At 40.4% G+C, this 17,113-nt stretch overlaps 1 protein-coding gene across 2 annotated transcripts in view; it reads right to left on the reverse strand.

Annotated features, from left to right (window-relative positions):
• Positions 1 to 16,440, reverse strand: part of CHD2 (chromodomain helicase DNA binding protein 2) — a 128,265-nt gene extending 111,825 nt beyond the window's left edge. Inside the window, exons 1-2 of one of the 2 annotated variants that reach the window (XM_021674333.2) lie at positions 15,833 to 16,440; positions 15,356 to 15,488 (exon numbers count right to left, since the gene is read on the reverse strand). In XM_021674333.2, the coding sequence (XP_021530008.2) occupies positions 15,356 to 15,417 (62 nt within the window). In that variant the 5' untranslated portion in view covers positions 15,418 to 15,488; positions 15,833 to 16,440. Of the gene's footprint in view, positions 1 to 15,355; positions 15,489 to 15,832 lie in introns of those variants that run through there. The other variant, XM_012438638.2, reaches the window with a different exon arrangement.
• Positions 16,441 to 17,113: the final 673 nt, after the last annotated feature.

Raw genomic sequence — 17,113 nt, forward strand, 5'->3', positions numbered from 1 at the left:
AGTTCTTTAACATCTCCACCTTTAGTTCAAGTCTTATGCTTCTTCAGAATAAGATATTACTATAAACAAGGTTAAAAGACAGTAACAGACCGGGAAATGAAATTTCAATCTACACATAACAAACGATATAGATACACAACATATGAACAACTAACTACATTATCAAAAATCCAACCAAAAACTGCACAAAGAAAATAGATATGCGATTACAGAGAAGAAATTGAAATGGCCAATAAACTCATTTTTAAAAATAACTAACCTTCATTGCTAATTTGGGAAACATTATAACGGGTTATTTTGCATTCATCTACTTTGCAGAAATTAAAGTCTCATAATATTAAATAATGGTAAGAATAACCAGTAATCCTTAAAATGTGTATGAATCCTGCAATTCAAACTTGTATGAGGCAAATTAAAAAAAAAATTCAGAGCTCTGGTCATAAAAAAAAACAAAGAATCCACATATCCATTTATGAAAATATAAAAATAAAACGTGAAATATTCACACTATGCAACCAAAGGCAGCAGCTAGATTAGGGCTGAATTAGATCTGTAAATATTGTGAGCCCAAAAGTATCCGCGACAGAGCTCAATCGATTCAGAAAGTTTATTTTGCCAAGGTTAAGGTCGTGCCCATGACACAGCCTCAAGAGGTCCTGATGACATGTGCCCGAGGCAGTGGGGCACAGCGTGGTTTCTATTCATTTTAGGGAGACATGAGACATCAATCTGTGTAAGATGCACACTGGTTTGATCTGGAAAGGCTGAACAACTAGAAGCAGGGGAGGAGGCTTCCAGGTCATAGGTTAGGTAGATAATAGACAAACGGTTGCATTAAGTCTCTGATAGCCTTTCACTGAATACACAAGTTCCATGAGAGGAGGGTAGAGGAATAGTCATTTATGACTCAGTCTGGCTTAGTGAAGCAACAGGGAAGCAGCAGCAATCAGATATGCATTTGTCTCAGGTCAACAGAGGGATGGCTTTCAGTTCTGTCTCCTTTGTCCACAAGGAATTTCCTGTGGGTTGGCCTGGCGCCTACAGCCATAACACCCTGAACGCCACCAATCTCGGAATTTCCTGTGGGCAAATTGTTAGAGAGGTATGCAGCTTTTTTATTTTTGTAGCTATCTCATTTAAGAAAAAATGGGAGGCAGGTTTGCCTGACAGTTCCCAGCTTGACTTTTCCCTTTGGGTTAGTAATCTGGGGTTCCAGAGATTTGTTTTCCTTTCACAATATAAAATAAAATTTCAAAACTATTAAATTTTTAATACACAAGCTATATTACATAACCATGTACATTTTGTAAGTACCAACTTTTTATACGCCAAAATCATAAATGACCCTTGGGAGAAGAGGTAAATAGGATTTTAGCCATGTCTTTTTTATTGTAAAACTTTAATTGTATCCTTTAAACTTCTCTAAATTCTTAATTTCTGAGAAAATAAGTCTGTTTCTAACACTGTGGAATTGATCAGATCTAGGGTGCAGGCCCTTCCCAGGATTCAGCAATACTCCCAAAAGTTACCCTAGCACTTGTAACACTATGGACCCTCCCCTTCCAGTGTTAAATAGAATTTCTGGAAGGCCACTGATTTGGACTGAGCTCCTAGACCCTACCAGACCAAATCAAAATGGAGTCACTCATGCTAAACTTCTGAATTGTTTACCTTACCTTCAGGAGATAAGATACCCAAATCCCTAAACAGGCAGTTTGAGCCAGCATAAGGAGGTTCCCTCTGCTTTAACCCTTACAAGGAAATGAGGTTTATTTAACCTCAAGTAACCTGATGCTAAACAACCCACGTTTTTGTACTGGGTGGTTCCCCTGTTCCTGTTCAACTTTATAAAAACCAACTGTCCTGCCATGCCTAAGGGGCACCTTTCTATTTTTTATAGATGGAGTGCTACCTAATTTGTTAATCGCCAATAAAATCCAATTAGATCTTTACACTCAATTTGTTGAAATTTTGTCTTTTGACAGCAGAAAAAGGTACATGTTTAAGAAAAAGAGCACACAAAATGCTGTTTATAATTTCAAGGGATAAAAAAAGGCTAAATTCCATCAAGTACCTCCCAGATTAAGAAATCTAGTAGTGGCCGGGCGCGGTGGCTCAAGCCTGTAATCCCAGCACTTTGGGAGGCCGAGGCGGGTGGATCACGAGCTCAAGAGATCGAGACCATCCTGGTCAACATGGTGAAACCCCGTCTCTACTAATACAAAAAAAAAAAAATTAGCTGGGCATGGTGGCGCGTGCCTGTAATCCCAGCTACTCAGGAGGCTGAGGCAGGAGAATTGCCTGAACCCAGGAGGCGGAGGTTGCAGTGAGCCGAGATCGCGCCATTGCACTCCAGCCTGGGTAACAAGAGCGAAACTCCGTCTCAAAAAAAAAAAAAAAAAGAAATCTAGTAGTAAAGAGAGAGAAAAAAATCCACCTTAATCAGGGTATTTCTAAACTTCCCAGCTGAAGCCAGGCAGGCGTCACCTTAGCCTCCTCTTGCACACTACTTCTATTCCCCACTAACCAAACAACATATGAGTAGTTTCCATAGCACCAAACTATTAGCACTCAAGCATATGTTTGAGAAACGCATGTGTTCTAGCAAGAAGGCTGGATAAGGTACAAATTGGATAAAGCACTTCACAAATAACTGCCTAAGCAGGATCTGGCAATGTGTTCATAGACAAAACACAAAGGAAGCTTTCTATTCAGGTAAAAACAAAAGACTTTGTAAACAACCAAGCTGTGAAAAGCAGTTACAAGGGGAGAGGTTCTCCCCAGAAATCATTAACAAAAGAATACTTAACCACCTCAGGCAGTGTATTTACACCCATTTAGAGCCCTAGGACAGCTGGACTAATTTGACCAAGGGTTCCTTTCAGCCCTGTAAGTCTTGTCTTTACTTAGCTAATGTTTAGGTTACAAACTTTAGACTTGTATATACGGTGCTTTCAGCAACTCCCAAAGTTCAAAGGAGATTAAAAAATCTGATTACCAATAATAGATGTGAGCCATATGCCCATAACATCATGGAGTAAGAGGGGCCCCTGCATCAGGCCAGAGAAGAAACTGCAAAGGGCCTCAACTTTCTTAATAACAACCAACATTCACCATGGCAAGTACGGTTTCTCAAACATGATTTTTGGGTTTTTTGGATACAAGGTCTCTCCGTCACCCAGGATGGTGTGCAAGTAATGCGATCACAGTTCACTGCAGCCTCATCCTCTTGGAGTCAAGCAATCCTCTCACCTCAGCCTTCCAAATAGCTGCGACTATAGGTGCATGCCACCACATCCAGCTAATTTTTACAGTTTTTGTAGAAATGGGGGTCTCCCTAAATTGCCCAAGCTGGTCTCGAACTTCCAGCTCAAGGGATCCCACCTCAGCCTCCCAACGTTTTGGGATTACAGGTGTGAACCACAGTGCCCAGCCTAGTGGTAGCACTACAGATGCCTGAGGCTGGATAATACGTGGTTATGGGGAGCTGTCTCACACACACTTTTGGATGTTTGGTAGCATCTCTGGCCTCTACCCACTATAGGCCAGTAGCACCCCAACTCCCAGTGTGACAAGCAAAAATGTCCAGGGGAATAGAAGGGGACAAATCTGCCACTAGTTAAAAACCACTGCCTAGAAGTATTACTTAATTTGAACTTCGTTCCCAAAGAGACAAGTACCCTTATTCTATTTTAAAAGATGAAGAAGCGGGCTCCAATGCTCCTGCCCAAGATCCTACAGCTAAAAAGCAGCAGAATATAACAGAAAGATCGAAACCCCAGCCCACACTGACCTTATTCCCAAACCTGCCTCAGTACAAGAATCAACTGAGGTTGCTGCTCAACATACAGATTCTTGGACACAACCTAGAATGGCTGAACATTTGAACTTCCAAGCAAGAAGTCTGGGAATGTGTTGAACAATTACCCCAGGTGATTTTTAGCAAATGAACTTAAGGACTTAAGCGTCTATATAAAGCTAGATTTAAGGGAACAGACTTTTTTTAAGCAAAGGAAAGAAAGAAAACAGTGCAAGTTTGATCACCGTTTCCCTTCAAAATTACAATTTACCAGTCATATATTGCCTCTATTTGAATGTCAACCTGCATCTAAATGGAAAACACACTAACCATTTAAGATTGTCAGGGCCAGGCAGTGGCTCAGGCCTGTAATCTCAGTACTTTAGGAGACCAAGCCGGGAGGATCACAAGGTCAGGAGTTCAAGACCAGCCTGGCCAAGATGGTGAAACCCCATCTCTACTGAAAATAAAAAAAAATCTGCTGGGTGTGGTAGCACACGTCTGTAATCCCAGCTACTTGGGAGGCTGAGGCAGGAGAATCATTTGAACCTGGGAGGCGGAGGTTGCAGTCAGCCCAGACTGAGCCACTGCACTCCAGCCTGGGTGACAGAGTGAGATTCCATCTCAAAAAAAAAAAGATTGTCAACACCCAGCACACTCAAGAACCGTTTCCCCAGAGGCAGATACACTCAACAGCTCTCAAGCCTAGCTATGCCACAGACCCACCCAGAGCTTTGGACAATTCCTCAAACCTACTACATGGCTCCTAAATCCAATCAGACGGAGTTTCTCTTTTAAAATTCTCCAAGTGATTTTCATGCAAACCCTGTTTGGGAACCAAGTTTAGAACGCCCCCCCAAAAAAAACTGAAGCAAAGCACATATCTTCAAAAACTGTGGCCAAACCCAAAGTTCATCTGTGGCAGTGGAAGACAAACTGTGCAAAGGTGAGGTTCTGAGGCCGCCAGCACCTCCCACCTACCCACCTTTACCCATGTTTCTTACACCATCCCTGTGAGCATCACTTCAGGACAACTTTTTTTTTTTTTTTTTTTTTTTTTTTTTGAGACAGAGTTTCGCTCTTGTTACCCAGGCTGGAGTGCAATGGCGCAATCTCGGCTCACTGCAACCTCCGCCTCCTGGGTTCAGGCAATTCTCCTGCCTCAGCCTCCCGAGTAGCTGGGACTACAGGCACACACCACCATGCCCAGCTAATTTTTGTATTTTTAGTAGAGACGGGGTTTCACCTTGTTGACCAGGATGGTCTCGATCTCTTGACCTCATGATCCACCCGCCTAGGCCTCCCAAAGTGCTGGGATTATAGGCGTGAGCCACCGCGCCCGGTCCAGGGCAACATTTTAACTAGAATCTTTTGATGTAGAGTCATGACCTTCTGAACAGCAGAATGTGTCTGGCATCAATCACACCCACAATGGACTATGATTTTGAGTCTTTTTTTTTTTTTTACTTATTTTACTATTACTATTATTTACTATTTTTACTATTTCCCTAGTCTCGTCTACAGTTTTCTCATTTTGTTGTTGTTGTTGTTGGTCTTTTCTTGGGCGGGAGGTTGGGGAGACAGAGTCTTAACTCTGTTGCCCAGGCTGGAGTGGGGTCACGTGATCTCAGCACACTGCAACTTCCGCCTCCCAGGTTCAAGTGATTCTCTGCCTCAGCCTCTCTAGTGGCTGGGATTATAGGCGTGCACAACCACATCCAGCTAATTTTTGTATTTTTAGTAGACATGGGGTTTCATCATGTTGGCCAGGCTGGTCTCAAACTCCTGGCCTCAAGTGATCTGCCAGCCTCAGCCTCCCAACGTGCTGGGATTACAAGCACAAGCCACCGCACCTGGCTACGGTTTCCTCTTACCCAACAATTTGACAGCAACTTTTCACAAGATGCTTCATCAATCCTGGGTCAAACTGCCAGTGTTTGAATCCCAATTCTACCATTTACTCTCAATTTTCTCATCTAGCAAATAGAGATAAGTATATCTACCTCAGGAGTTATGAGAATCACACAAACTAATACATACAAAGGAATCAGATCAAGTTCTAGATTCATAGGAGGCACTACACATTCTAGCTGTTATTTAGTCTTCCTAAAGCATTCAACTCAGTTTTCACTGAAACAATATCTCAATCATTTCACCTACTGACTTGACACATATGGCCAGACATGGCGGCTCATGCCTGTAATCCCAGCATTTTGGGAGGGCGAGGCAGGGGAATCATTTGAGCTCAGGAGATGAACTCAGGAGATCGAGACCAGCCTGGGCAACGCGGCGAAACCCCATCTCTACAAAAAATACAAAAATTAGCCAAGTGCAGTGGCATGTGCCTGTAGTCCCAGCTACTAGGGAAGTTAAGGCAGGAGAACTGCTTGGGCCTGGAGGGTGGAGGTTGCAGTGAACCAAGATTGCGCCATTGCACTCCAGTGTGGGCGATAGGAATGAAACCCTGTCTCAAAAATGTGTGTGTGTGTGTGTGTGTGTGTGTGTATCTTAAAACAGTCCCTTACCCAGAGTAAGCACTCAATAAATATAAATCTACTTTGGTATTTTTCTCCAAAATGGTCACCACGTACAATTTTCCTTCCTAACAAAATCCAAAGTGAAGGCCAGGTACGATGGGGCTCACAACTTTAATTCCAGCACTTTGGGAGGTCTAGGTGAGCCCAGAAATTAAAGACCAGCCTGAGCAACATGGTGCAAACCCATTTCTACCAAAAATAGAAAAATGAGACAGGTGGGGTGATATATACCTGTGGTCCCAGCTCCTTGGGAGGCCAAGGTAGGAAAATCGCCTGAGCCAAGGGAGGCCGAGGCTGCAGTGGGCTGTGACTGCACTCCAACCCAGAGTAAGACTCTGTCCCCAAAAAAGAGTCCAAAGGGAAGACCCACTGGAGCGCCCTTCTCTCTCTGCAGAAGAGAGAGCTATTCTCTTTTTCATGTATTAAAGCTCCACTCTTAAACTCAAAAAAAAAAAAAAAAGAATCCAAAGAGAAAGATTACCAGCTAGCAGCCACTACTAGACTTAGAAACAGCCCATACAAATGGGATACCCTAGAGTTTATTATCACATTCTTTTTTTTTTTAATGTTGGTCACAATTTACAACCCACTAATGCTTTTATAAACCAGAGGGAAAGAAAGTTTAGAATGGAATGTAACTGCATTCCAAGTAAACAACTCTAGAATCTAAACTTCAAAAGGTATCCAAAGGATGTCAGGAGAGAAGTACAGACAAGTACACTAAGGAAGAGACCACAGAGTGAAAAGCAACTAGAAGACACTTAGAGGAATTCAGAAATCTTGAGGTGAGAAAGCCCACCTGCATAATACATTTTCTTTTTGTTTTTGAGACAGAGTCTCACACTGTCTTCCAGGCTGGAGTGCAGTGGTGTGATCTCTGATCACTACAACCTCTGTCTCCCAGGTTCAGGCAATTCTCCTGCCTCAGCCTCCGGAATAGCTGGGATTACAGGTGTGTGCCACCACACCCCACTAATTTTTGTATTTTTAATGGAGACAGGGTTTCACCATGTTGGCCAGGGTGGTCTCAAACTCCTGACCTCAAGTGATATGCCTGCCTGGGCCTCCCAAAGTGCTGGGATTACAGGAGTGAGCCACCGCACCCAGTCTGCATATACATTTTAAAGGTATGCCTAGAGCTGGATCTGGCATGACATTTAATATAAAAACATCCTCTTCCATCAAGCCTACAATTCCCCCTCTCAGCGTCCTACCCCACCTTTGCTTCCAGAGCTCCAAACTCCAGCAGCTATTAAAATTAAGACTAAAAAGGGGATTTTTTAAATGGGACAGGCAATGGAAAGACCAAGGATTATTAAAAAAGAATATAAGTACAAGAAGTCCTCCCTCAGAAGATCTGAAAACACATAGAGATACTGCAAACATACAGCAACACATGCAAATTTGAATCATATGGAGAGCTTTTAAAATTAACTAGATCCTAGGGACAGGACTGGACACTGGAATTTTTAAATTAACTAGATCCTAGGGACAGGGCTGGACACTGGTATTTTTAGAAGCTCTCCCATAGTCTGAAATGGGAACAAAAAGTAAAACCCAACTGACCCATAACCCAAAAAGGACAGAAAACAGAGGCAGTAGAGGAAATCAAAAACACAAATCTTAAGGCTATAGTTTAACACCACGTTAGGCATTATGCTAAACAAATACACAGTCCTAGGGTGAAGATGAATACCTAAAGCAAGCTACAGCCAATGAGACATTGGTTGTAAATATTACTGTTGTTACGTTTCTATCCATGGAGCACTGCACCACAGTATTGACTATTCGTCCTGTAACAGTTTGAGAAGGGAAATGAGACAGAGGATAAACCAGGGCAATAATTATCAGCTTGGAGGGGTGGGGGTGGGTAGTTATCTACTCAGACTAACTTGCAAGAGCAGGGCTGATTCACACAAGAAGCTGTTGTAGTTCAGGAGAATCATATGCTCTCTCAAAACGCTGGCTCTTCTCAAAAAAAAATAAATAAAATTCTAAGAGAGGATGAACTGTAAAGCACACTCAATTCTCACAAGCCTCTCATGTAACTGGCCTAAACAAACGCTCCTGGCTGGGAAAGGTGGCTCACGCCTGCAATCCCAGCACTTTAGGAGGCCGAGGAGGGCAGATCATGGAGTCAGTAGTTCAAGACCAGACTTGGCCAACATGGTGAAATCCCGTCTCTACTAAAAAATACAAAAATTAGCTGGGCATGGTGGTTTGTGCCTGTAATCCCAGCTACCCGGGGGGCTGAGGTAGGAGAATTGCTTAAACCGGGACCCGGGAGGCAGAGGTTACAGTGAGCCAAGATCACGCCACTGCACTCCAGCCCGGGCTACAGGAGACTCTACCTAAAACAAAACAAAAAAAACCGCTCCTGGTAAGCCAAGACAGCCAGCGAGTTCCCTAGGGTCAACCTAGCTCTTGAAGAGGAACTTAGGAAGTTCAGGAAGGAGGGACGCAAGAAAGCAAGAATTAAATAATACTAAAAGTTTACATTTATTGAGCACTTTTAATGTGATGGGCTCTTTGCTAAGCATTTTATAGGCATTATGTTATTTAATCTTCATGACCCAATAGAGATGACCGTATCTACATTTCTAAAATGAGAAAAGTAAAAGTCTAATCATAAATGCTTCTTCGGTGGCCTAAACTGGGAACAAAAATTTTTACTACTAAAGTAAAAGCTGAACAGGTACCTAGCCCTTGCCAGGCACGGAGGCAACACTTAAACACATACAAGTGACAAAATGACTCATCAGAATTAAATTCAAAGTATAAAATCAGGACTACTCTAGAATGCTGCCTTAGCCAAGACGTTTCTGAAACAATCTCTCCCTCAAGATCAGTGATCACATTTGCCCCAAACTACAGTGACTCAGTAATGAGAACTGAAAAACTTTTCAGTATGACATCCAGTCCAGAACATGTTGAAATGTCAAAAGAGATCTATAACCAAACCTGTTAACAATAAAATGCTAAATTATATAGCATGAATGCCTATCACGTATCTATGTCCTCCATCATTTATTTCAAAAAGAAAAGCCTTGTCCCTCACTTCACTAATCAGGGCTCAAATATACTCAGTATACAGGAGCTTTTTGTAGAAGGGTCTCTCCCCGTAGACTTACTTTATCAATTAAGGGTTCCATCAATTACAGAAAAGGGTCATAAGAAAAATGTAAGTAATGTGTCCCAGGACTGTGCTAAAATACTGGTTCAATACAATCCAGCCTGGACATTGAGTGAGTCAAGTTTTGTTACTCAGGCTGATAATCCTGAAGTTCCAAAACAAGTAGTGATTGGCAACTTTTCAGAGGTATAAAGCTGAACTCAATGCTTAATCAAGCTGGAGTGCAGGCGGGAGTTACTCAGCTGTAACACACACCCAGTGTAAGAAGGCAACAAAGTTACTTTACTTCTCTCTACAAAACAACTCTTAGAGGAATTTTGTTGTTGTTGTTGGTTCTTTGTTCAAGTGACACCCCTTTGAGAAAGCCAAGTTCTTCACTCAAGCCAAGTTCTAAGGTTACCAGGAAGAAGCTAAAAACTAAAAGATCTTAATAAAAATAAAAAAAGATGGCTCATAGCAAGAAAAAATTTAGTGACTGTCAGAGAGCAGTCACTCAACTTTTATACCAGAAACAAATTTACTGTATCAAATTTTATGGGAGAAATGATAGTGTTGTACGACTGTGGAAATACCAGGTAGTCTCAGGAAGTCTCTCACAACTGGTGGTTTTATTTGGGGCTAGGGGAGAGTAAACTAATGAGAAAATCTGTGAGTTTTAGTTAAAATGCAAATAAACTTCCAGATTCACTCCTCAAGCAATAACTTGCTACAACTGCCAAAAACATTATTTGCCCACCTTCCTCTTCTAACTTGATCTTTTTTACAAAGATGGTAACTGCCTAACGGCCAAATACTAGTTGAAAACTGCATACTTTAAACAGCAAGGTTGGGGAGAGGGACAGAGGGATAGGGGAGGCGGGAGAGGGGGAGGGGAGAGAGGAGGCGTGCGGAGAGAGGGAGAGGGGAAGAGGAGAAGCGGGGAGAGGCGAGGGGAGAGAGAGGAGGGATCACAACACTCTTCTTGCCACTTGATGCCACTGTCCACATCAGAGGGAAAAAAAAAGAGAAGGTTCAATAAACATACCTAACAACAGTGGTTCTTTAAAAAACTTAATGGGCTCCAAGAAGATTACTAAGTTTATTAGGTAAACTGTTATATCATGGTATGCACTGTAACTCATAAAGATACATAGGCTAAAATATCTTCAATAGTATAGACTACTTCATCTCCTTCTAAAAATAAGTAACTCCAATGTTGACTACTCTGACCCCAGTTTTAGGAATTGAAGGGCATTGAGCAAATATTAAAAGATTAACACAACTAATTAGAATTCAGTCTACAGTAGAATTCAGTCTACACAGAAAGGGAGTTGAGATTACTACCTGTGTTTTTGTGGCAGGTATACTTTCAGTTGGAAGCTACAGTTAAATGTCCATCAAGTTCTACAAGTACTTAAAAAGTGTTTAAATTTAGTATTTTATAACCAATATACATTTGAGCGTATTATTTTAAAATCAGTTACAAATTCTTTGATGAACCCCTCTAACGGAAAATCCAATTTCAGCTAGTTTTCATAAACTATCCAAATAATTCTTCCCAAAGAACAAAGATTATGAGACCCTACAAAACCCATTATCATATAGTGAATTTTAACTTTCACACACTGTATTCCGAAACTTGACATATGCCCAAGCAAGTATCACCTGCACTGAAAAGGTCAACATCTCCTTTGAAGTAACATATTTTACTCAATTAATAACTCTAAACTATGGCTAACTGAAGGACAGCCTACTCCTTTCAACTGCTAAAAAAAAAACTCTAGTAAGGTAGGAAAAATACTTTGCCTATAGCAGATAAATCCACTAACAGCCTTTCATGCTTGCTTAAATTCGGTATGTGTAACTCAATTATTAAGACATCGTTGCTGACGATAAAGTTTTAACCAGAAATCCTTGCAAAGGTTTCCAAACAAGGCAAACCAGTGAGCATAAACCCAACCGGTTTCCCAGGACTCAAACAGAATTCCCGAAATGGAAGCCTAGGGAAGGTATTTGTCAAGATTTAGCCTTCGACTCCACAATCACCGCATTACCAAGTGCTATTAACACTTCAAACATAAGTTTTTTGACATTTACTTACACATAATGGTTGTCTAACGCTGTATTCTGCCACTTTTTAATGTTATTAAACGTAAAATTTTCTATTTTATACTAAACTATCCCACTGTGAATCTAAGATATAAAGCGCTTAGCACATACTGACCTGAGTTTTTCTCCATCAAATGCCAACTGAGATAACGTACGGTACCAAGAAAGAATACACGGGGCTAAGTTCGAATAATCTTCCCTTTGTTTGTGAGCCATGTATTAAACAGATGTTAACACCGTCAAGAGGTTTTCACTAAAATCAAAGTATCCGCCTCTGACACTCAAACGTTTTGGTCAACAGTAACAAAATGAAAAGCACTAATGTCCTCACTCTGGACGGGGACGGGGAGCAAGGACGCTAAGATATGAAAAGGGAAAACGAAAAATGTAAAACCAGGCAAATTTTCATTTTTAAGATTTCCAAACAGTGCCTACACTTTTTCTCCAAATGTAGCCGCTTCTAAAAGAAGATAAATCATTCCTGGCAATGGGCAAAAGTACACACGCTACAGGGTGCGAACTGCTATAGGTAAGGACGGACAGGACTACCAGGAGCAAGCGCGTCCAAGAAAAGAAACCGCCCACCGGAAAGTCCCAACTACATTTCCCTTCCTTTTCCCCTCGGCGCGCGGCTCCCAGGGCAGGTGGAGGAGGAGAAAACGCGCCACGCACGCACGCGGCCGGACGTCACTGCGTTCGGGCAGCCGTCTGACGTCACGGGGCGGGGCCTGCCCAAAGGCGCCGCCGTTGACCCTGCTGTTACCAGGCGCGCGCACAGCCAATCAGCACTCGGCGCCGGCGCCGGCCGGCCTTTGAACTCGGCACGGCAACTTCCTGCTGTTTGGCGAGTACACAGTGCAATGCAGTATGTCTGTCAGCGCTGCGGCACAAAGGAACAGCCATTTTGTGACTGAGCTGGACCTGCACCAAGGTGCCAGGGGCTCACAGAGCTGCTGCGTGCGCTAACTATCAAGCTGCCTTTTATTTCGGCACCAGAGCTCCCCAGAAGGGTAGAGAAGGGGAAGGAAATAGGTTTTGGTATTTCAGGTTTCAGTTAGTTTAGATTCAGACTTCTCCAAAATCCCGTTTTTTAATATATTATCAGCGTCATAAAATGGCTGCCAGTTAAACTGCCTGTTGTACTACACAAGTAACTGCATTATGCCATTTCCAATCATCCCCAGCCTTTTAGAATACCTACTAAAGCGCCAATGAAAATTGTAGGATTTACCCACACCTCAGGTTATAAAAATAAATCTGGCTCAAAGGGAGACGATTTGGAGATGAATTTAATAAACTCGCTCAATTATTAAGATAAAGTGCAAACGTGGTGCCCTAGAGAACACACTGAACTCTGTGTGCACACAGTCCCGTTTTCATTCTTATGTTACTGAAATTATCCCCAAGCTGCAAATTATTCAGATAAAAAGTGTAGTATACTTGTATGTCCATCACTAAAACTTTGTTTGAAGTACTTAGAAATTGTACAAATATCGAATGTTTTTAAAATCGCATTTTTTTAATGAATTTTTAATCTTCAAAAAAGTGATAAAGTATAACATTAGACTTAGGCATTAACTTCAAATTAAAGGAATACAAACTTATATAACCACTATTAACCACTGCACTATTTCCAAAAACAGGATGTTACCAGATTTACCTAAACTTGCACTTATTCCTTCCAGATCCTAAAGTAATTCTCAGACCAAAGTTTGAGAATTGACCTGCAAACTGACTTCCTCTTCTGTGGCTCAGGCTGCAAAGGTGATTTTCGTAGTATTCCCTAAACACTGTACTTTGTGCAATAAAAACACTGATAGCATAAGGAACCAAGTACTAATTACAGGGACAGTACTCTATTCTCAACTCACTAGAAGTAACATTAATCTACCACATTAAAACACCAGTAACATTTCTTTAGCTGCACAATTTTAAAAGGAAGTCATGTCATAATTATATACATGTATTAAGGTATGAAATTTAGGGTAACAGTAATTTCAAAGTAACTACCTTCAAAGAGTGTCTTAAATATTTTTGGATATGGATCAGGTATATGATTAAAAGTATACTTGACATATGAATTTAAAAGTACAGTATATGCTTCATGTTCAGCTGTAACTTCCCCTACCAGTAGACAAATGCCTGACAACTTCCAAGTGGTTTTCCAGAGAGTAAAAGTACCCAAAGAATAGCAACACTGCTCAATTTTTTTAAATTAGAAAGCATAGTTTGATCAATGATGTTAACCACAAACCCTGCATAAGAAAGCCAAAACGCATGTGAGACCTATGCAAATGATACACTCAAGGGAGCAACAATTTTAGTGCTGAATCTTTAATAATTTGCCAAATATATCTGGAGGTTCTCACTTCTTCAAATTGGCATTACTTTCCAGAAAAATCAATTTAGGATGAGTAAAGTTTTCTGTCCTCAGTTTAATCTAAGTAATTACATGGGCAATTCAATTAAGACAGCACTACAAACAACTGGGTAACAACTCATTTTGCAAAAAAAAATGTGGTAACTTATCTTCTAAAGCAAGGCTCAATATGTTTTTAGTCAAAATAAATAGAATTTAGCATATTAGCAATACGTTGTGTTCAAAACTTTCAAATTCACTAGCCGAACAGTAAAGTGTATTATTTATAAAAATTAGAAAAGTAAAAATAAAATTGGGGAGGAATCATATCCTTGTTAAACTGCATGATTTAAAATTTATAATATGAAAATGCCTTAAGAACATACATCAAAAAATGCATTCATATGTACTTTTTAAAATTAATATACAGAGGTCATACAACAAAAAACATCTTAGAGGCTTTATTACTTCATCACTAAGGTACTCCAAGGAATGTAAAACAAATCATGATTTGCACAAACAGTACATTTGTAAGCTTCAGAAGATAAAGCATTCCAGATGACTCTGTCGAAATACATCAATAAATTTAAAGCAGCTACATCTAAAATGTGAGGATAAAATGCATCTATCAACAAGAAATCAGTGTGTTAAGCATACAAATGCAAACCTTAAAATAATTTAAATGTAAAATATACAATTGTAAATATGATCACAGTAACAAACACAAAATATAAGTATATTAAGAGTATTCCAGGATTTCTGTTATTACAGATTTGATTTCATAAATGCAGGAACTCTAACCATCAAAAGCAAAGGTTTTGATAAATCGTATCAAAATTTCCTAAAATGTCAAGTGTATCAAAACAAATATAGAGTCACATAAAAATATAAACTGAGAGGCATCAGTCAAAGGGTACTTTTTGTGATTTTGTTTTTAAATGTACATTTTTTCATTCATGTAACTTTCTGAAATGTCTATTTACTATAATTTACTACTACAAGGCTTCTCTATGGCCCTCAGTTACAAGTTTAGATATCCTAGATTCTTCAAAGAAAAAATTTGCCTTGTATGTAAAATGGTGCAATGCAGCAATGGCTAAACCGACAAGGTCATTTTTCTGCAGTACAAAACCCTAAAAACTGAAATTTACTGACAGAAAAACTGTACATTACAGGAAAGGCCCCTTTGAATAAAGGTACCTTACCTTTTGACTGCTGTAAGAGGCCTTAAGTCACAACTCAACTTTCATAAATTGCTACCAAAAAATTAGGGTGTGGCATATTAGCAATCTCAAGGTCATGCTTTAAAAAACGAATCCAAATTAGAAAAACACTTAAAATAAAACAGACACCAATCCATGTCTGTCAAGGTAAACAATTGTAAGCTGAGGTTTCCCCCCCAAAAAGAGACAAAAAGGAAGAAAGTTGATAGCTCATACCTCGATGCATTGCTGTGTAGCGAACTGTCCTCCTCTTGGCTTTTGTCCTTATTTCTCATCATCTTTTAATTCTTAAATATTAAGGGGGAGGGGGAATCTGTGTTTGCTTTGAAGTCCTGTGCCCAGGTATTTACTGTCAAAAGTTGAAAGAAAGGTAAGGTCCCGGCTTCTATCGATGCTTTTTATTATCAGGAACAAAGTCCTGACGATGTTAACGATATTGTTATAATACAACAACAACGGTAAGCACCAAAAACCAAAATATTTCTATTTTTTCCTTAAAAGAAAAACAACAGGATAAACCGAACAGTGGAAGCATCACTATCAATAAGGAAAGTTTCTCAAAGTAGCACACTAGATACAAATAACAATCTCTGTATCTTATTGCGTCATCCAAGAATTTCTCATATTTACAGAAAACAAAGCAAACTTTAACAAATAAATCTTTGAAATTATCACCAATGATCGTGAACTTACCTGATCCATGTAGTATGTCCAAAGCAAGAGTCCTACTAGTAGAAAAATATCAGATCCCAAATAATTAAAAATAAAGGCAAAATCCTCCGTTAAAAAAACAAAAAATAAATAAAATGACCCTCAAATATGTGAACTGGTCAAAAAATTAAAGCAATAATTAATACTAAAACGGGTCCGAAAGAAAAAAAAACCTCATTAGGAGAGCGCACAAAAATGGAGGTGCGCCATGGCTTCTAAGCTGGAAAAAACAACGACCTGGGCTCTCAGTACGGCTGCTTCTTTCCAACAAGGCACGAAAAGAAAGCTCCTAAAAGCTGCTTTTCTCCCAAAAAAAGGTTCGAATCGACCCCAGTAAGTCACTAGGAAAGCCAGGGGGCTGCGGGGGCCCCCTGAGGCTGCCCGAAAGTTAGGGAAAGTTGCGTAAAGTGAGGCAAAGGCAGGGAGCAGAGCGCGCTCTCTCTAAGGCACAGCCGCCATCTAGAGCCTCCTTCCCAGCTCTGAGAGCTCTGCCTTTGATTGACACTCTCTACATTTACCCCACAACTCAGGTGATGTACCATAGACCCACCCCTTCATCTCCACCAAAAAAAAAAAAGAGAGAGAGAGAGAGATCCTCCATCCCAGGGAGCCTAAGGACCCCCACCCCCACACCTCCCAGCCCCTCCAGACCACCCCAATAGGGGGAGGGGGAAGGGCTTCTTAACCCCCTCTGGCTCAAACACCCTTTTTAAGCCAGAGAGAAATGTAATTTGTTCCTTTTGTCTAAAGATCTGCTAAATATTTCAGTCCTTGAGCTAAAATAACTTCCTCCCTGGACAGGAAGTGGTGTTTTATCAAGCCATTTTGAAAAAGGGATAATTCTTAGAGAATCTAAAGATCAGCTTAAGTACTAATCTTTTTAAAAATTAACCCCCCAATGGGTAAAATGGTTTCTAAATAAAAGTAAAACCTTAATTTCATAAACTAAATTCAAGTTTTTCCTTCTTTATGATGGCTAAAAATCATCTAAAGACAAAATTGAAGGGGGAATTTTCCATCCCAACTGGAAGAAAGGGGTAATTTTTACAACTCAAGAGCGCCTCCCTAGTGTTTGGTTGCATCAGAGCAAAAGTTAATAAAACCAAATTTTATTCAAAAATATCCATTTTTCTTTGTAATTTCACAAAATTCTTTAACCCATTGCATAACCTTGAAAACATTACACTCCTCCCCCCACCAAAGAGACTTCTATTAATCACAATGTATTCACTTCCCACACTGATTCAGGCAAAACAAAGTTCT

Source organism: Aotus nancymaae, unplaced genomic scaffold (genome assembly GCF_030222135.1).
Source record: "Aotus nancymaae isolate 86718 unplaced genomic scaffold, 86718_ANA_hifiasm-v0.15.2.pri h1tg000014l, whole genome shotgun sequence".
Lineage (NCBI taxonomy): Eukaryota > Metazoa > Chordata > Mammalia > Primates > Aotidae > Aotus > Aotus nancymaae.